The sequence below is a fragment of the Bombina bombina genome, chromosome 5, assembly GCF_027579735.1.
Source record: "Bombina bombina isolate aBomBom1 chromosome 5, aBomBom1.pri, whole genome shotgun sequence".
NCBI lineage: Eukaryota > Metazoa > Chordata > Amphibia > Anura > Bombinatoridae > Bombina > Bombina bombina.
The window spans coordinates 577,583,501-577,604,743 of NC_069503.1; the positions used below are offsets into that span (position 1 = coordinate 577,583,501).

The 21,243-nt window shown below is 42.5% G+C and overlaps 1 protein-coding gene across 1 annotated transcript in view; it reads right to left on the reverse strand.

The window, feature by feature from the left end:
* The window catches only part of LOC128661564 (collagen alpha-2(VI) chain-like), a 62,334-nt gene that overhangs the window by 18,544 nt on the left and 22,547 nt on the right, over positions 1-21,243 (reverse strand). The window contains exons 4-5 of the mRNA XM_053715806.1: positions 12,033-12,068; positions 10,658-10,703 (exon numbers count right to left, since the gene is read on the reverse strand). Coding sequence (XP_053571781.1) covers positions 10,658-10,703; positions 12,033-12,068 — 82 coding nt within the window. The remainder of the gene's footprint in view (positions 1-10,657; positions 10,704-12,032; positions 12,069-21,243) is intronic.

The following is a 21,243-nucleotide window of genomic DNA, read 5'->3' on the forward strand; positions in this document are numbered from 1 at the left end:
ACACCCTAACATGTACCCCAAGTCTCTAAACACCCCTAATCTGACACTTATTAACCCCTAATCTGCTGCCTCCGCTATCGCTGACACCTGCATTATTTTATTAACCCCTAATTTGCCGACCGAATATCGCCGCCACCTACATTATAGCTATTAACCCCTAATCTGCTGTCCCTAACACCGCCGACCCCTACATTATAGTTATTAACCCCTAATCTGCCTCCCCCAACGTCGCCGCAATCTAACTACAAGTATTAACCCCTAATCTGCCGACCCGATATCGCCGCCGCCTACATTATAGCTATTAACCCCTAATCTGGTGTCCCTAACACCGCCGACCCCTACATTATAGTTATTAACCCCTAATCTGCCTCCCCCAACGTCGCCGCAATCTAACTATAAGTATTAACCCCTAATCTGCCGACCCGATATCGCCGCCGCCTACATTATAGCTATTAACCCCTAATCTGCTGTCCCTAACACCGCCGACCCCTACATTATAGTTATTAACCCCTAATCTGCCTCCCCCAACGTCGCCGCAATCTAACTACAAGTATTAACCCCTAATCTGCCGACCCGATATCGCCGCCACCTACATTATAGCTATTAACCCCTAATCTGCTGTCCCTAACACCGCCGACCCCTACATTATAGTTATTAACCCCTAATCTGCCTCCCCCCAACCTCCCTGCAATCTAACTACAAGTATTAACCCCTAATCTGCCGACCGCAAATCGCCGCCACTATAATAAATGTATTAACCCCTAAACCGCCGCACTCCCGCCTTGCAAACACTATAATACATTTTATTAACCCCTAATCTGCCCTCCCTAACATCGCCGCCACCTACCTACAATTATTAACCCCTAATCTCCCTCCCCCATTGTCGCCGCTACTATAATAAGGTTATTAACCCCTAAACCTAAGTCTAACCCTAACACTAACACCCCCTAACTTAAATATAATTTAAATAAAACGAAATAAGTTTACTATAGTTAAATAAATGAATCCTATTTAAAACTAAAGACTTACCTGTAAAATAAACCCTAAGATAGCTGCAATATAACTAATAGTTACTTTGTAGCTATTTTAGGATTTATTTTTATTTTACAGGCAACTTTGTATTTATTTTAACTAGGTACAATAGTTATTAAATAGTTAATAACTATTTAATAACTACCTAGCTAAAATAAATACAAATTTACCTGTAAAATAAATCCTAACCTAAGTTACACTAACACCTAACACTACACTATCATTAAATTAACTAAATAAATGAATCATATTTAAAACAAAATACTTACCTGTAAAATAAACCCTAATATAGCTGCAATATAACTAATAGTTACATTGTAGCTATTTTAGCATTTATATTTATTTTACAGACAACTTTGTATTTATTTTAACTAGGTACAATAGCTATTACATAGTTATTGACTAATTAATAGCTACCTAGTTAAAATAATTACAAAATTACCTGTAAAATAAATCCTAACCTAAGTTACAATTAAACCTAACACTACACTGTCATTAAATAAATTAACTACAAGTACCTACAATTATCTACAATTAAATAAACTAAAGTACAAAACCCCCCCACTAAATTACAAAAACAAACAAACACTAAATTACAAAAAATAAAAAAATATTACAAGAATTTTAAACTAATTACACCTAATCTAAGCCCCCTAATAAAATAACAAAGCCCCCCAAAATAAAAAAAAATGCCCTACCCTATACTAAATTACAAAAGTTAACAGCTCTATTACCTTACCAGCCCTGAACAGGGCCCTTTGCGGGGCATGCCCCAAAGAAAACAGCTCTTTTGCCTGTAAAAAAAAAACACAATCCCCCCACCCACATTACAACCCACCACCCACATACCCCTACTCTAACCCAAACCCCCCTTAAATAAACCTAACACTACCCCCCTGAAGATCTCCCTACCTTGAGTCGTGTTCACCCAGCCGGGCCGAAGTCTTCATCCGATGGGGCAGAAGAGGACATCCAGACCGGCAGAAGTCTTCATCCAAGCGGGGCAAGAAGAGGTCTTCCATCCATCATACAAGTACCAAAATACAAACAAACACTAAATTACCAAAAATAATAAAATATTACAATAATTTTAAACTAATTACACCTAATCTAAGCCCCCTACTAGCTATTAATATAGCTTCAATATAACTAATAGTTACATTGTAGCTATTTTAGGATTTATATGTATTTTACAGGCAACTTTGTATTTATTTTAACTAGGTACAATAGTTATTAAATAGTTAATAACTATTTAATAACTACCTAGCTAAAATAAATACAAATTTACCTGTAAAATAAATCATAACCTAAGTTACAATTACACCTAACACTACACTATCATTAAATTAACTAAATAAATGAATCCTATATAAAACTAAAGACTTACCTGTAAAATAAACCCTAATATAGCTGCAATATAACTAATAGTTACATTGTAGCTATTTTAGCATTTATATTTATTGTACAGGCAACTTTGTATTCATTTTAACTAGGTTCAATAGCTATTAAATAGATATTGACTATTTAATAGCTACCTAGTTAAAATAATTACAAAATTACCTGTAAAATAAATCCTAACCTAAGTTACAATTAAACCTAACACTACACTATCATTAAATAAATTAACTACAAGTACCTACAATTAAATGCAATTAAAAAAACTAAACTAAAGTACAAACCCCCCCCCCACTAAATTACAAAAAATAAAAAAATATTACAAGAATTTTACCTAATTACACCTAATCTAAGCCCCCTAATAAAATAACAAAGCCCCCCAAAATAAAAAAAATGCCCTAACCTATACTAAATTACAAAAGTTAACAGCTCTATTACCTTACCAGCCCTGAACAGGGCCCTTTGCGGGGCATGCCCCAAAGAAAACAGCTCTTTTGCCTGTAAAAAAAAAACACAATCCCTCCCCCCACATTACAACCCACCACCCACATACCCCTACTCTAACCCAAACCCCCCTTAAATAAACCTAACACTACCCCCCTGAAGATCTCCCTACCTTGAGTCGTGTTCACCCAGCCGGGCCGAAGTCTTCATCCGATGGGGCAGAAGAGGACATCCAGACTGGCAGAAGTCTTCATCCAAGCGGGGCAAGAAGAGGTCTTCCATCCATCAGAAAAGTACAAAAAAACAAACAAACACTAAATTAGCAAAAATAATAAAATATTACAATTATTTTAAACTAATTACACCTAATCTAAGCCCCCTACTAGCTATTAATATAGCTACAATATAACTAATAGTTACATTGTAGCTATTTTAGGATTTATATTTATTTTACAGGCAACTTTGTATTTATTTTAACTAGGTACAATAGCTATTAAATAGTTAATAACTACCTAGCTAAAATAAATACAAATTTACCTGTAAAATAAACCCTAACCTAAGTTACAATTACACCTAACACTACACTGTCATTAAATTAACTAAATAAATTAATCCTATATAAAACTAAATACTTACCTGTAAAATAAACCCTAATATAGCTACAATATAACTAATAGTTACATTGTAGCTATTTTAGCATTTATATTTATTTTACAGGCAACTTTGTATTTATTTTAACTAGGTACAATAGCTATTAAATAGTTATTGACTAATTAATAGCTACCTAGTTAAAATAATTACAAAATTACCTGTAAAATAAATCCTAACCTAAGTTACTATTAAACCTAACTCTACACTATCATTAAATAAATTAACTACAAGTACCTACAATTAAATACAATGAAATAAACTAAACTAAAGTACAAAAAAACAAACACTAAATTACAAAAAATAAAAAAAATTACAAGAATTTTAAACTAATTACACCTAATCTAAGCCCCCTAATAAAATAACAAAGCCCCCCAAAATAAAAAAATGCCCTACCCTATACTAAATTACAAAAGTAATCAGCTCTATTACCTTACCAGCCCTGAACAGGGCCTTTTGCGGGGGCATGCCCCATAGAAAACAGCTCTTTTGCCTGTAAAAAAAAACACAATACCCCCCCCACATTACAACCCACCACCCACATACCCCTACTCTAACCCAAACCCCCCTTAAATAAACCTAACACTACCCCCCTGAAGATCTCTCTACCGTGTCTTCACCCAGCGGGCCGAAGTCTTCATCCGATGGGGCAGAAGAGGACATCCAGACCGGCAGAAGTCTTCATCCAAGCGGGGCAAGAAGAGGTCTTCCATCCATCAGAAGTCTTGATCCAGGCGGCATCTTCTCTGTTCATCCATCCGGAGCGGAGCGGCAGCATCCTGAAGACATCCCACGCAGAGCATCCTCTTCTTTCTTGATCCGACGACTAGGTGACTGTACCTTTAAGTGACGTCATCCAAGATGGCGTCCCTTGAATTCCGATTGGCTGATAGGATTCTATCAGCCAATCGGAATTAAGGTAGGAAAAATCTGATTGGCTGATTTAATCAGCCAATCAGATTCAAGTTCAATCCGATTGGCTGATGGAATCAGCCAATCAGATTGACCTCGCATTCTATTGGCTGTTCCGATCAGCCAATAGAATGCGAGCTCAATCTGATTGGCTGATTGGATCAGCCAATCGGATTGAACTTGAATCTGATTGGCTGATTGAATCAGCCAATCAGATTTTTCCTACCTTAATTCCGATTGGCTGATAGAATCCTATCAGCCAATCGGAATTCAAGGGACGCCATCTTGGATGACGTCACTTAAAGGTACAGTCACCTAGTCGTCGGATCAAGAAAGAAGAGGATGCTCTGCGTGGGATGTCTTCAGGATGCTGCCGCTCCGCTCCGGATGGATGAACAGAGAAGATGCCGCCTGGATCAAGATTTCTGATGGATGGAAGACCTCTTCTTGCCCCGCTTGGATGAAGACTTCTGCCGGTCTGGATGTCCTCTTCTGCCCGATCGGATGAAGACTTCGGCCCGCTGGGTGAAGACACGGTAGAGAGATCTTCAGGGGGGTAGTGTTAGGTTTATTTAAGGGGGGTTTGGGTTAGAGTAGGGGTATGTGGGTGGTGGGTTGTAATGTGGGGGGGGGGGTATTGTGTTTTTTTTTACAGGCAAAAGAGCTGTTTTCTATGGGGCATGCCCCCGCAAAAGGCCCTGTTCAGGGCTGGTAAGGTAATAGAGCTGATTACTTTTGTAATTTAGTATAGGGTAGGGCATTTTTTTATTTTGGGGGGCTTTGTTATTTTATTAGGGGGCTTAGATTAGGTGTAATTAGTTTAAAATTCTTGTAATATTTTTTATTTTTTGTAATTTAGTGTTTGTTTTTTTTGTACTTTAGTTTAGTTTATTTCATTGTATTTAATTGTAGGTACTTGTAGTTAATTTATTTAATGATAGTGTAGTGTTAGGTTTAATAGTAACTTAGGTTAGGATTTATTTTACAGGTAATTTTGTAATTATTTTAACTAGGTAGCTATTAATTAGTCAATAACTATTTAATAGCTATTGTACCTAGTTAAAATAAATACAAAGTTGCCTGTAAAATAAATATAAATGCTAAAATAGCTACAATGTAACTATTAGTTATATTGTAGCTATATTAGGGTTTATTTTACAGGTAAGTATTTAGTTTTATATAGGATTAATTTATTTAGTTAATTTAATGACAGTGTAGTGTTAGGTGTAATTGTAACTTAGGTTAGGGTTTATTTTACAGGTAAATTTGTATTTATTTTAGCTAGGTAGTTATTAACTATTTAATAGCTATTGTACCTAGTTAAAATAAATACAAAGTTGCCTGTAAAATAAATATAAATCCTAAAATAGCTACAATGTAACTATTAGTTATATTGTAGCTATATTAATAGCTAGTAGGGGGCTTAGATTAGGTGTAATTAGTTTAAAATTATTGTAATATTTTATTATTTTTGCTAATTTAGTGTTTGTTTGTTTTTTTGTACTTTTCTGATGGATGGAAGACCTCTTCTTTCCCCGCTTGGATGAAGACTTCTGCCAGTCTGGATGTCCTCTTCTGCCCCATCGGATGAAGACTTCGGCCCGGCTGGGTGAACACGACTCAAGGTAGGGAGATCTTCAGGGGGGTAGTGTTAGGTTTATTTAAGGGGGGTTTGGGTTAGAGTAGGGGTATGTGGGTGGTGGGTTGTAATGTGGGGGGGGGGTTGTGTTTTTTTTTACAGGCAAAAGAGCTGTTTTCTTTGGGGCATGCCCCGCAAAAGGCCCTGTTCAGGGCTGGTAAGGTAATAGAGCTGTTAACTTTTGTAATTTAGTATAGGGTAGGGCATTTTTTTTATTTTGGGGGGCTTTGTTATTTTATTAGGGGGCTTAGATTAGGTGTAATTAGTTTAAAATTCTTGTAATATTTTTTTATTTTTTGTAATTTAGTGGGGGGGGGGGTTGTACTTTAGTTTAGTTTTTTAATTGTATTTAATTGTAGGTACTTGTAGTTAATTTTTTTAATGATAGTGTAGTGTTAGGTTTAATTGTAACTTAGGTTAGGATTTATTTTACAGGTAATTTTGTAATTATTTTAACTAGGTAGCTATTAAACAGTAAATATCTATTTAATAGCTATTGTACCTAGTTAAAATAAATACAAAGTTGCCTGTACAATAAATATAAATGCTAAAATAGCTACAATGTAACTATTAGTTATATTGCAGCTATATTAGGGTTTATTTTACAGGTAAGTCTTTAGTTTTATATAGGATTCATTTATTTAGTTAATTTAATGATAGTGTAGTGTTAGGTGTAATTGTAACTTAGGTTATGATTTATTTTACAGGTAAATTTGTATTTATTTTAGCTAGGTAGTTATTAAATAGTTATTAACTATTTAATAGCTATTGTACCTAGTTAAAATAAATACAAAGTTGCCTGTAAAATAAATATAAATCCTAAAATAGCTACAATGTAACTATTAGTTATATTGAAGCTATATTAATAGCTAGTAGGGGGCTTAGATTAGGTGTAATTAGTTTAAAATTATTGTAATATTTTATTATTTTTTGTAATTTAGTGTTTGTTTGTATTTTGGTACTTGTATGATGGATGGAAGACCTCTTCTTGCCCCGCTTGGATGAAGACTTCTGCCGGTCTGGATGTCCTCTTCTGCCCCATCGGATGAAGACTTCGGCCCGGCTGGGTGAACACGACTCAAGGTAGGGAGATCTTCAGGGGGGTAGTGTTAGGTTTATTTAAGGGGGGTTTGGGTTAGAGTAGGGGTATGTGGGTGGTGGGTTGTAATGTGGGGGGGGGATTGTGTTTTTTTTTTTACAGGCAAAAGAGCTGTTTTCTTTGGGGCATGCCCCGCAAAGGGCCCTGTTCAGGGCTGGTAAGGTAATATAGCTGTTAACTTTTGTAATTTAGTATAGGGTAGGGCATTTTTTTTATTTTGGGGGGCTTTGTTATTTTATTAGGGGGCTTAGATTAGGTGTAATTAGTTTAAAATTCTTGTAATATTTTTTTATTTTTTGTAATTTAGTGTTTGTTTTTTTTTGTAATTTAGTGGGGGGGTTTTGTACTTTAGTTTATTTAATTGTAGATAATTGTAGGTACTTGTAGTTAATTAGGTTTAATTGTAACTTAGGTTAGGATTTATTTTACAGGTAATTTTGTAATTATTTTAACTAGGTAGCTATTAATTAGTCAATAACTATTTAATAGCTTTTGTACCTAGTTAAAATAAATACAAAGTTGCCTGTAAAATAAATATAAATGCTAAAATAGCTACAATGTAACTATTAGTTATATTGCAGCTATATTAGGGTTTATTTTACAGGTAAGTATTTTGTTTTAAATATGATTCATTTATTTAGTTAATTTAATGATAGTGTAGTGTTAGGTGTTAGTGTAACTTAGGTTAGGATTTATTTTACAGGTAAATTTGTATTTATTTTAGCTAGGTAGTTATTAAATAGTTATTAACTATTTAATAACTATTGTACCTACTTAAAATAAATACAAAGTTGCCTGTAAAATAAAAATAAATCCTAAAATAGCTACAAAGTAACTATTAGTTATATTGCAGCTATCTTAGGGTTTATTTTACAGGTAAGTCTTTAGTTTTAAATAGGATTCATTTATTTAACTATAGTAAACTTATTTCGTTTTATTTAAATTATATTTAAGTTAGGGGGTGTTAGGGTTAGGGTTAGACTTAGGTTTAGGGGTTAATAACCTTATTATAGTAGCGGCGACGATGGGGGCGGGAGATTAGGGGTTAATAATTGTAGGTAGGTGGCGGCGATGTTAGGGAGGGCAGATTAGGGGTTAATAAAATGTATTATAGTGTTTGCGAGGCGGGAGTGCGGCGGTTTAGGGGTTAATACATTTATTATAGTGGCGGCGATTTGCGGTCGGCAGATTAGGGGTTAATACTTGTAGTTAGATTGCGGCGACGTTGGGGGGAGGCAGATTAGGGGTTAATAGCTATAATGTAGGCGGCGGCGATATCGGGTCGGCAGATTAGGGGTTAATACTTATAGTTAGATTGCGGCGACGTTGGGGGAGGCAGATTAGGGGTTAATAACTATAATGTAGGGGTCGGCGGTGTTAGGGACAGCAGATTAGGGGTTAATAGCTATAATGTAGGCGGCGGCGATATCGGGTCGGCAGATTAGGGGTTAATACTTATAGTTAGATTGCGGCGACGTTGGGGGAGGCAGATTAGGGGTTAATAACTATAATGTAGGGGTCGGCGGTGTTAGGGACAGCAGATTAGGGGTTAATAGCTATAATGTAGGCGGCGGCGATATCCGATCGGCAGATTAGGGGTTAAATAATGTTATTATAGGGTTATTATAGGGTTTGCGATGTGGGGGGGCCTCGGTTTAGTGGTTCATAGGTAGTTTATGGGTGTTAGTGACTTAGTGTACTAAATGGGTGTTAGTGTAGTAAAAACATACCGAATTTCGGAACGGAATAGAACCGAATTCAGCCGAATCCGAATAAATCCGAAACGAATTTATTCGGATCCGAATAAATCCGAAACGAATTTATTCAAATTTTGCCGAATCAGATTCGATCCGAAACGAAATTCTAAAAGTCCGAATCGATCCGAACCGAAAACGAACCGAATTTTTTAGCTGTGCACATGTCTAATTTACATGATATACTATTACATTTTGTAATAACTGCTGTCTTTAAAGGGACATGAAACCCATTTTTTTTTAATGATTCAGATAGATCATACAGTTTTAAACGTCTTTTCAATTTACTTCTGCTATTAATTTTGCTTCATTCTCTTGTTATCCTTTTGAAGGAGCATCAATCCACTACTGGGAGGTAGCTGAACACATCATTAAGCCAATGACAAGAGGCATATATGTGCAGCCACCAATCAGCAGCTAGCTCACAGCTTCTGATCCTACCTAGGTATGCTTTTCAACAACGGATACAAAGAGAAAGAAGAAAATGTAATAATAAACATACTCCTGCCTGTCCCCTAAGATCCAACAATGACCTGCTTCTTGTGTCCTTTACCATCACCTCCTCTCATGCTAGACTACAGGACTTCTCTCGTGCGGCACCAACCCTCTGGAACGCACTTCCTCGTGCTGTCAGACTTGCCCCTAACCTCTCACCCGACTTATTAACAAACTAACTTCACTTAACTAACAGTTGCCCTCTATCTCCTCACTAATATCATTCTCACCTCTGCAGTCCCCACCTCCTGTTTCCCATCCTCCTACCCATCTAGATTGTAAGTTCCCACGGGAATAGGGCCCTCAATTCCCCCTGTATTTGTCTATAAAATGTTGTGTCTTATCGTATTGTTTCTCCATTGTACTGTTATCCTTGTACCCATGGACAGCGCTGCGGAATCTGTCTGCGCTTTATAAATAAAGAATAATAATAATAAGTAAATTGAAAAGTTTTTCAAAATTGTATGTTCTATCTGAATCATGAAAGAACATTTTTCGGTTTTGTGTCCCTTTAAAGATAAAAAAGAGTTAACAGCACCCGGGCAGGACACTGTACATCTGCTTTCTTCATGTACTTTTTAAACACGATTCTCATTTCTTTTGTTGCCAGCAGCTTTGACTTGACAATCTCAGGAAAATACACAGCTCTGTGTTGTGGAGCATCTGACTCACCACTGACTATTAAGGAAAGGTGATAGGAAAATAATCCTGTGTGTTTCCTACACTCATTCTCCAAGGACTATCTTCATTTGTATCACACGGCACGCATGACTTGTTACAGTACATTCTGCTGATTGTATTTCTTTTGGCACAACTTAGCAATGGTAGCATTGTTTTATCATGCAATCTTAGTTATTAATTACTAATAGTAGCTTTAAAAAGACATAAATAAAGTTGGGATAAAGACAAAATATAATAATATGTACTTTTAATTACTTTACCTGCAAATTTATACTGCAGTGCCTCGCCATTAACCCTTTCTTTTTAGTTTCTGAATTGTAAAGCTCTAACTCCCCCCCCCCAAACAATTCCTTTTGATTTTAAAATACTTGCCAGCAATTTTTAAACATTTTTTTTTATGCAAACTATTTTTAATTAGCCCTTTTAGGATATGCACAGATCTCACCCTGTTTTATGTCCCTTTAAATAAGAAAATAACATTTAGTTAAAAAAGGGGTTTAAAAGATACGACATTGTAGGTGATAAAACTTTATTTAGATACAAATTTCAGTGACATACCACAGCATCCACAAATTTCTTCGACATAGCTCATTATTTCACACTCCTGTTAAATAAAAAAACAAAGTAACCTTAGGTTTTATAGATTTAGAACATTAAAGTAAGTTTTGGAGACATACTTGACTCTTGACTCTACTATTTCCTTCATTCTCATTAGCTGTTAACTCATTAAATCCTGACATTACCACATGGGGTGCTATTTTACCAGTAACCCACTGTTTTTTAATCACCCACCTAGACTATTGCAACCTTTTACTAACGGCCTTCCACACTGTCTCTTGCATTAAAGTCAAAATTAAACTTTCTTGATTCAGACAGTGCGTGCAATTTTAAGCAACAGTGTACTTCTATGATCAAATTAACTTTGCTCTCTTCTTTGTTGAAAAGCACACATAGGAAGGCTCAGGAGCAGCACTGCACTACAGGTTACTAGCTAGTGATTGGTTGCTGCACATGTAAGCCTCTTGTCATTGGCTTACCTTATGTGTTAAGCTAGCTCTCAGTAGTACATTGCTTTTCTACGCAGATTTACTCTTCAACAAGGGATAACAAAAGAATAATGCAAATTTAATAAAAGTAGTAAAATCGGAAATTAATACATTTTGCATGCTGTAGCTGAATCATGACAGTTTCATTTTGACTTTAATTTTGACTTTGCTATCCCTTTAAATGCTGTCCCTTTAATGCATTTGCCAGACTAATCCAACACGCCCACTCCTTTTTGCATCAGGTTATAAGTCCCTTCACTGACTTCTCATATCAGAAAATACTTAACATACATAACCATTGCTAACATAGGGTTAGATTACAAGTGGTGCGCTAACAGATGCGCACAAGCGATAACGGGTTTATTGCAGCTTTTTGTGCGTGTCGCATTATCGCTTGTGCAAAAACTTTTTAACTTGTACTACTACTAGCAAAGTTAATTCGCAAGCGGGAGCGCTAATAATCACTCGTAATCTAGCCCATAGTCTCCATACATTTCTGATCTAGTATCCTCTATGCACATATTAAAATCTACCGCTCTATAGTTCCTCCGCTCCCATTCCTGCCTATAACACTTTTCTAATCACTTAGCCCTGTTATATACTTCATCAAATCCTTATGTTTAGACCACACGTAATATCGTCACCTTTTATCTGTCACCCCAATAATCTATCTATATTGCAGATTTCTATAGGAACAGGGCCCTAGGCCCTTTCTGTATTTCTTTGTTTTTCTCATGATGTGTTTATTTAACATTGATTATAATATTTATAATGTAAAATGCTTAGATTTTAAAATGATTTTTTCTACTACTTGTTTCTATGAACAATTTAATTAAAGAAACTAGAGCGAATGTACAACACATATTTGCATTTCAGCTGAGTGATACCGTTATGCCGGGGTCACCGCGATCTCCTGTTGCACCCTGTTAAAAAATATATAGAAAAATATGAATTAATACATTTAGAAAGATCTGATCCTTATTGCATTTTTTATGAGCTGCTTAAAGGGACATACAACTTAAAAAAAATCTTTCTTGATTTAGGTAGAACATACAATTCTAAACAACTTTCCAATTTACTTCTATTATTAAATTACCTTCATTCTCTTGGTATCATTTGTTGAAGGAGCAGCAATGCACTACTGGTTTCTAACTGAACTCATGGGTGAGCCAATGATAATCAGTATATCTATATATATGCAGCCACCAATCAGCATCGAGAACCTAGGTTCTTTGCTGCACCTGAGCTTTCCTAGGTAAACTTGTCAGCAAAGGATAACAAGAGAAGGAAGCAAATTAAATAATAGAAGTAAATTGGAAATTTGTTTAAAATTGCATGTTCTACCTAAATCATGAAAGAAAAATTTGGGGTTTAATTTTCCTTTAAAACATTTTTACTAAAAAAAGAATGAAAAACGTGGGCCCCATATATATTTTAACCCTCTTTGTCAGCTGATATATAGATAAACCATAAACAACTTTACTACCTGGCCTACAAATTTTTCTTCAGATTCTGATCATTTTCAAGACTTTAAAAAAATATTTTGTGCCTAGATTGTAATTTGAACCTTGGGACCAAAGCTGTCTGAAGTTGTGATAAATCCTTAGATAGTTTGCTCTGCATGTATAAATATGTAAAACTTTAAAAGTAAAATTTATTTCTCCTTAAAACATATGCACGAAATTAACTGAGTATCTTTTTGTGTGTTTGTCCTCGCGCTGTCATGCGCAGTAGAGACAGCGCAAGGACAAACACATCTGGCCTTAGAGTCTACCTAATCTGCTGTCCATGGGCATGGCCGAGCGGGGGCAGTCGCGCGTGTGACAGAGAGAGAGAGAGAGAGATCAAAAGAGAGGGGGAGACAGCAAAAGAGAGGGGAGAGAGAGAGCAAAAGAGAGGGGGAGAGAGAGCAAAAGAGAGGAGGGAGAGAGCAAAAGAGAGGGGGAGAAAGAGTAAAAGAGATGGGGGAGAGAGAGCAAAAGAGAGGGGGGGGAGAGAGAGCAAAAGAGAGGGGGAGAGAGAGCAAAAGAGAGGGAGAGAGCAAAAGAGAGGGGGAGAGAGAGAGCAAAAGAGAGGGGGAGAGAGAAAGAAAAAGAGAGGGGAGAGAGGGAGAAAAAGAGAGGGGGAGAGAGCAAAATAGAGGGGGAGAGAGAGCAAAAGAGAGGGAGAGAGATCAAAAGAGAATGGGAGTGAGAGTAAAAGAAAGGGGGGAGAGGGAGCAAAAGAGAGGGGGAGAGAGAGTAAAAGAGATGGGCTAGAGAGGGAGCAAAAGAGAGGGGGAGAGAGAGATCAAAAGAGAGGGGGAGAGAGAAAGAAAAAGAGGGGGGAGAGAGGGAGAAAAAGAGAGGGGGAGAGAGAGCAAAATAGAGGAGGAGAGAGAGCAAAATAGAGGGGGAGATAGATCAAAAGAGAGGGGGAGAGAGAGATCAAAAGAGAGGGGGAGAGAGAGATCAAAACAGGGTGGGAGAGAGATCAAAACAGGGTGGGAGAGAGATCAAAAGAGTGGGGGGGGAGAGAGAGATCAAAAGAGAGGGGGAGAGAGAGTAAAAGAGAGGGGGAGAGAGCGAGCAAAAGAGAGGGGGACAGAGAGCGCAAAAGAGAGGGGGTGAGAGATCAAAAGAGTGGGAAGATTAAGATCAAAAGAGAGGGGGAAGAGAGCAAAAGAGAGGGGGGAAAGAGCACAAGAGAGAGGGGGAGAAGGGAGGAGAGAGTGGGGGGAGAGAGCAAAAGAGAGGGGGGAGAGAGAAAGCAAAAGAGAGGGGGGGGGGAGAGAGAGCAAAAGAGGGGAGAGAGAGTGCAAAAGAGAGGGGGAGAGAGCATAAAAGAGAGGGGGAGAGAGCGCAAAAGAGAGGAGGGAGAGAAAGCGTAAAAGAGAGGGGGAGAGAGCGCAAAAGAGAGGGGGAGAGAGTGCGCAAAAGAGAGGGGAGAGAGAGCATAAAAGAGAGGGGGGAGAGAGCGCAAAAGAGAGGGGGAGAGAGCACAAAAGAGAGGGGAGAGAGAGCGTAAAAGAGAGGGGGGAGAGAGCACAAAAGAGAGGGGGAGAGAGTGCAAAAGAGAGGGGGGAGAGAGAGCGCAAAAGAGAGGGGGGGAGAGAGAGCAAAAGAGGGGAGAGAGAGTGCAAAAGAGAGGGGGAGAGAGCATAAAAGAGAGGGGGGAGAGAGCGCAAAAGAGAGGGGGGAGAGAAAGCGTAAAAGAGAGGGGGAGAGAGCGCAAAAGAGAGGGGGAGAGAGTGCGCAAAAGAGAGGGGAGAGAGAGCGTAAAAGAGAGGGGGGAGAGAGCGCAAAAGAGAGGGGGAGAGAGCACAAAAGAAAGGGGAGAGAGAGCGTAAAAGAGAGGGGGAGAGAGAGCACAAAAGAGAGGGGGAGAGAGCGCAAAAGAGAGGGGGGGAGAGAGCACAAAAGAGAGGGGGGAGAGAGAGCAAAAGAGAGGTGGAGCGAGTGAGAGAGCGAGAGAGAGCGCAAAAGAGAAGGGGAGAGAGCAAAAGAGAGGGGGGGAGAGAAAGCAAAAGAGAGAGGGGAGAGAGAGCAAGGGGTGGGACCTCTGTACTGCAAAACATGGCCAATGTGAACGGGCTTTAGGACTAGTCCTATAATATAAAAGGGTGTTTGTCCGAAGCTGTCATGCGCAGTAGAGACAGTGCAAGGACAAACATACCTGGCCTTAGAGTCTACCTGATCTGCTGTCCATGGGCGGGAGTGGGTGTGGCCTGGCGTGAGCGGGCGTGGTCGTGCGCATGCCAGAGAGCTAGATCAAAAGAGAGAGAGAAAGAGAGGGGGAGAGAGCAAAAGAGAGAGGGGTGGAGAGAGAGAGAGAGAGAGCAAAAGAGAGGGGGGGAGAGAGAGCAAAAGAGAGGGGGGAGAGAAAGCAAAAGAGTGGGGAAAGGGAGCAACAGAGAGCAAAAGAGAGGGTAAGAGAGAGCAAAAGAGAGGGAGAGAGAGAGCAAAAGAGAGGGGGAGAGAGAGAGAAAAAGAGAGGGGGGGAGAGAGGGAGAAAAAGAGAGGGGGAGAGAGAGCAAAAGAGAGGGGGAGAGAGATCAAAAGAGAGGGGGGGAGAGATCAAAAGAGAGGGGGAGAGAGAGTAAAAGAGAGGGGGGAGAGAGGGAGCAAAAGAGAGGGGGAGAGAGGGATCAAAAGAGAGGGGGAGAGAGAGTAAAAGAGAGGGGGAGAGATAGAGCAAAAGAGAGGGGGGAGAGAGAGAGCAAAAGAGAGGGGGAGAGAGAGAGCAAAAGAGGGGGAGAGGGAGAGTGCAAAAGAGAGGGGGATGAGAGATCAAAAGAGAGGGGGAGAGAGAGCAAAAGAGAGGGGGGGAGAGAGCAAAAGAGAGAGGGGAGAGATAGAGCAAAAGAGTGGGGGAGAGAGAGAGCAAAAGAGAGGGGGAGAGAGCAAAAGAGAGGGGAGAGAGAGAGCAAAAGAGGGGGAGAGGGAGAGCGCAAAAGAGAGGGGGATGAGAGATCAAAAGAGAGGGGGAGAGAGAGCAAAAGAGAGGGAGAGAGAGATCAAAAGAGAATGGGAGTGAGAGTAAAAGAGAGGGGGAGATAGGGAGCAAAAGAGAGGGGGAGAGAGAGTAAAAGAGATGGGGGAGAGAGGGAGCAAAAGAGAGGGGAAGAGAGTGCAAAAGAGAGGGGGAGAGAGAGAGTGCAAAGAGAGGAGAGAGAGAGCGTAAAAGAGAGGGGGGAGAGAGCGCAAAAGAGAGGGGGAGAGAGCGCAAAAGAGAGGGGGGGAGAGAGAGCGTAAAAGAGAGGGGGAGAGAGCACAAAAGAGAGGGGGAGAGAGCGCAAAAGAGAGGGGGAGAGAGCACAAAAGAGAGGGGAGAGAGAGCGTAAAAGAGAGGGGGGAGAGAGCGCAAAAGAGAGGGGGAGAGAGCGCAAAAGAGAGGGGGGAGAGAGAGCACAAAAGAGAGGGGGGAGAGAGAGCGCAAAAGAGAGGGGGAGAGAGAGCGCAAAAGAGAGGGGGGAGAGAGAGCGCAAAAGAGAGGGGGAGAGAGAGCGCAAAAGAAAGGGGGAGAGAGAGAGCGCAAAAGAGAGGGGGAGGGAGCGAAAAAGAGAGGGGGGAGAGAGCACAAAAGAGAGGGGGGGGGAGAGAGAGCAAAAGAGAGGTGGAGCGAGAGAGAGCACGAGAGAGAGCACAAAAGAGAGGGGGAGAGAGCAAAAGAGAGGGGGGAGAGAAAGCAAAAGAGAGAGGGGAGAGAGAGCAAGGGGTGGGACCTCTGTACTGCAAAAAAGGCCAAGTGTGTTTGTCCGATGCTGTCATGCGCAGTAGAGACAGCGCAAGGACAAACATACCTGGCCTTAGAGTCTACCTGATCTGCTGTCCGTGGGTGGGAGGGGGCGTGGCCTGGCATGAGCGGGCGTGGTCGCGCGCATGCCAGAGAGCTAGATCAAAAGAGAGAGAGAAAGAGAGGGGGAGAGAGCAAAAGAGAAAGGGGGAGAGAGAGAGAGCAAAAGAGAGGGGGGGGGGAGCAAAAGAGAGGGGGGAGAGAAAGCAAAAGAGTGGGGAAAGGGAGCAAGAGAGAGCAAAAGAGAGGGGAGAGAGCGAGCAAAAGAGAGGGGGAGAGAGAGCAAAAGAGGGGGAGAGAGAGCGCAAAAGAGAGGGGGATGAGAGATCAAAAGAGTGGGAAGATTAAGATCAAAAGAGAGGGGGGAGAGAGCAAAAGAGAGGGGGGAAAGAGCACAAGAGAGAGGGGGAGAAGGGAGGAGAGAGAGGGCGGAGAGAGCAAAAGAGAGGAGGGAGAGACCAAAAGAGAGGGGGGGGGGAGAGAGAAAGCAAAAGAGAGGAGGGAGTGAGAGAGAGCAAAAGAGAGGGGGAGAGAGAGAGCAAAGGAGAGGGGAAAGAGAGAGAGAGCACAAAAGAGAGGGGGGAGAGAAATCAATAGAGAGGGGGGAGATAGATCAAAAGAAAGTTGGGAGAGAGATCAAAAGAGAGTGGGGGAGGGCAAAAGAGAGGAGGAGAGAGAGGGGGAGAGAGCAAAAGAGAGGGGGAGAGAGAGAGCAAAAGAGAGGGGAGAGAGAGTGCAAAAGAGAGGGGGGAGAGAGAGAGCACAAAGAGAGGGGAGAGAGAGCGTAAAAGAGAGGGGGGAGAGAGCGCAAAAGAGAGGGGGAGAGAGCGCAAAAGAGAGGGGGGAGAGAGAGCGTAAAAGAGAGGGGAGAGAGCGCAAAAGAGAGGGGGAGAGAGCGCAAAAGAGAGGGGGAGAGAGCACAAAAGAGAGGGGAGAGAGAGCGTAAAAGAGGGGGGGAGAGAGCGCAAAAGAGAGGGGGGAGAGAGAGAGCAAAAGAGAGGGGGGAGAGAGAGCGCAAAAGAGAGGGGGAGAGAGAGCGCAAAAGAAAGGGGGAGAGAGAGAGCGCAAAAGAGAGGGGGAGAGAGCGAAAAAGAGAGGGGGAGAGAGCACAAAAGAGAGGGGGGGAGAGAGAGCAAAAGAGAGGTGGAGCGAGAGAGAGCACGAGAGAGAGAGCACAAAAGAGAGGGGGAGAGAGCAAAAGAGAGGGGGGAGAGAAAGCAAAAGAGAGAGGGGAGAGAGAGCAAGGGGTGGGACCTCTGTACTGCAAAAAAGGCCAAGTGTGTTTGTCCGATGCTGTCATGCGCAGTAGAGACAGCGCAAGGACAAACATACCTGGCCTTAGAGTCTACCTGATCTGCTGTCCGTGGGCGGGAGTGGGCGTGGCCTGGCGTGAGCGGGCGTGGTCGCGCGCATGCCAGAGAGCTAGATCAAAAGAGAGAGAGAAAGAGAGGGGGAGAGAGCAAAAGAGAGAGGGGGAGAGAGAGAGAGCAAAAGAGAGGGGGGGAGAGAGCAAAAGAGAGGGGGGAGAGAAAGCAAAAGAGTGGGGAAAGGTAGCAAAAGAGAGCAAAAGAGAGGGGAGAGAGCGCAAAAGAGAGGGGGAGAGAGCGCAAAAGAGAGGGGGAGAGAGAGCAAAAGAGAGGGAGAGAGAGAGCAAAAGAGAGAGAGAAAAAGAGAGGGGGGGAGAGAGGGAGAAAAAGAGAGGGGGAGAGAGAGCAAAAGAGAGGGGGAGAGAGATCAAAAGAGAGGGGGAGAGAGAGTAAAAGAGAGGGGGGAGAGAGGGAGCAACAGAGAGGGGAAGAGAGGGATCAAAAGAGAGGGGGAGAGAGAGTAAAAGAGAGGGGGGAGAGATAGAGCAAAAGAGAGGGGGAGAGAGAGAGCAAAAGAGAGGGGGGAGAGAGAGAGCAAAAGAGAGGGGGGAGGGAGAGAGCAAAAGAGGGGGAGAGGGAGAGCGCAAAAGAGAGCGGGATGAGAGATCAAAAGAGAGGGGGAAGAGAGAGCAAAAGAGAGGGGAGAGAGAGCAAAAGAGAGGGGGAGAGAGCAAAAGAGAGGGGGGGAAAGAGCACAAGAGAGAGGGTAGAGAGGGGAGGAGAGAGAGGGGAGGAGAGCGAGGGGGAGAGAGCAAAAGAGAGGGGGGAGAGAGAAAGCAAAAGAGAGGGGGGAGAGAGAGAGAGCAAAAGAGAGAGGGAGAGAGCAAAAGAGAGGGAGTAGAGGGAGCAAGGGGTGGGACCGCTGTACTGCAAAAAATAGCCCGTGTGAACGGGCTTTTGGACTAGTCCTATAATATAAAAGGCCAAGTGTGTTTGTCCGAAGCTATCATGCGCAGTAGAGACAGCGCGAGGACAAACACACCTGGCCTTAGAGTCTATCTGATCTGCTGTCCGTGGCCGGGAGTGGGCGTGGCCTGCGATGAGCGGGCATGGTCGCACGCGTGCCAGAGAGCTAGATCAAAAGAGAGAGAGAGAGAAAGAGAGGGGGAGAGACCAAAAGAGAGGGGGGAGAGAGAGAGAGAGTAAAAGAGAGGGGGAGAGAGAGAGCGCAAAAGAGAGGGGGGAGAGAGAGAGAGCAAAAGAGAGGGGAGAGAGCGCAAAAGAGAGGGGGAGAGAGCGCAAAAGAGAGGGGGAGAGAGAGCAAAAGAGAGGGAGAGAGAGAGCAAAAGAGAGAGAGAAAAAGAGAGGGGGGAGAGAGGGAGAAAAAGAGAGGGGGAGAGAGATCAAAAGAGAGGGGGAGAGAGATCAAAAGAGAGGGGGAGAGAGAGTAAAAGAGAGGGGGGAGAGAGGGAGCAACAGAGAGGGGGAGAGAGGGATCAAAAGAGAGGGGGTGAGAGAGTAAAAGAGAGGGGGGAGAGATAGAGCAAAAGAGAGGGGGGAGAGAGAGAGCAAAAGAGAGGGGGGAGAGAGAGAGCAAAAGAGGGGGAGAGGGAGAGCGCAAAAGAGAGGGGGATGAGAGATCAAAAGAGAGGGGGAGAGAGAGCAAAAGAGAGGGGAGAGAGAGCAAAAGAGAGGGAGGAGAGAGCAAAAGAGAGGGGGGAAAGAGCACAAGAGAGAGGGGAGAGAGGGGAGGAGAGAGAGGGGAGGAGAGCAAGGGGGAGAGAGCAAAAGAGAGGGGGGAGAGAGAAAGCAAAAGAGAGGGGGGAGGGAGAGAGAGAGAGCAAAAGAGAGGGGGAGAGAGAGAGCAAAAGAGAGGGAGTAGAGGGAGCAAGGGGTGGGACCGCTGAACTGCAAAAAATGGCCCGTGTGAACAGGCTTTTGGACTAGTCCTATAATATAAAAGGCCAAGTGTGTTTGTCCGAAGCTATCATGCGCAGTAGAGACAGTGCGAGGACAAACACACCTGGCCTTAGAGTCTACCTGATCTGCTGTCCGTGGCCGGGAGTGGGCGTGGTCTGCGATGAGCGGGCATGGTCGCACGCGTGCCAGAGAGCTAGATCAAAAGAGAGAGAGAGAGAAAGAGAGGGGGAGAGACCAAAAGAGAGGGGGGAGAGAGAGAGTAAAAGAGAGGGGGAGAGAGAGAGAGCAAAAGAGAGGGGGGAGAGAGAGAGAGAAAAAGAGAGGGGGGAGAGAAAGCAAAAGAGGGGAGATAAGGGAGCAAAAGAGAGGGGAGAGAGAGCAAAAGAGAGGGGGGAGAGAGGGAGCTAAAGAGAGGGGAAAGAGCAAAAGAGAAGGGAGAGAGAGCAAAAGAGAAGGGGAGAGAGAGCAAAAGAGAGAGGGAGAGAGAGTGCAAAAAAGAGGGGAGAGAGAGAGCGCAAAAGTGAGGGGAGAAAGAGAGAGCGCAAAAGAGAGGGGGGAAAGAGAGCGCAAAGAGAGGGGGAGAGAGAGCGCAAAAGAGAGGGGGAAGAGAGAGAGAGCAAAAGAGAGGGGGAGAGAGAAAGCAAAAGAGAGGGGGAGAGAGAAATCAAAAGGGGGGGGGAGAGAGCAAGGGGTGGGACCGTTGTACTGCAAAAAATGGCCCGTGTGAACGGGCTTTAGGACTAGTAAAATATAAACAATGAAACATACTAAAAAGCCTTGAGGGGAAATTAAAGGGATAGGAAGGTCAAAATTAAACTTGCATGATTTAGATAGAGCATGTTATTTTAAGACACTTTTTTATTCACTTCTATTTCTAAATGCATTTTGTTTTCTTGGTATCCATTGTTGGAGAAGAATATTTACATATCCTACACTAGTGGGAGCTAGCTCGTGATTGGTGCCTGCACACGTTTGTCTCTTGTGATTGGCTGACTAGATGTGTTCATCTTGCTGCCAGTAGTGCATTGATTTTTCTTTAACAAAGGATATCAAGAGAAGGAAGCAAATTTGATAATAGAAGTAAAATGGATAGTTGTTTTAAATTGTATGAAAAAAAAATGTGTTTTGTGTCTTTAACCCCTTAATAACCAACGAGGTAGAGGGTACTTCCTCCAAAAAAATGTCCTTAACGACCAAGGACGTACCCTGTACGTTGTTGGTCTTTGAAAGCGGTGGAAGCAATCCTAATCACTTCCAGCTGCTTTCCTGTTATTGCAGTGATGCCTCGATATTGAGGCATCCTGCAATAACTGTTTTTAGCCATCCGATGCAGAGAGAGACACTCTGTGGCCCTCTCTGCATCGGACATCGATGGTCGTAATCGTTGGTGGGTGGGAGCCGATGTGGGAGGCGGGTGGGCGGCTATCGGTGATGGCCTGGCAGAGTTGAGAGGCCGGATCGTGGGCGGAGCCATCAGGAGCGTGCACGGGCGCACATGCACGGGGGGGGGGGCGGGAACCGCTACACTACGGAAAAATGTTGTGATAATTAGTTGGGGGGAGGGAATTGCTAAATAAAAGATCTAAGGGATATGGGA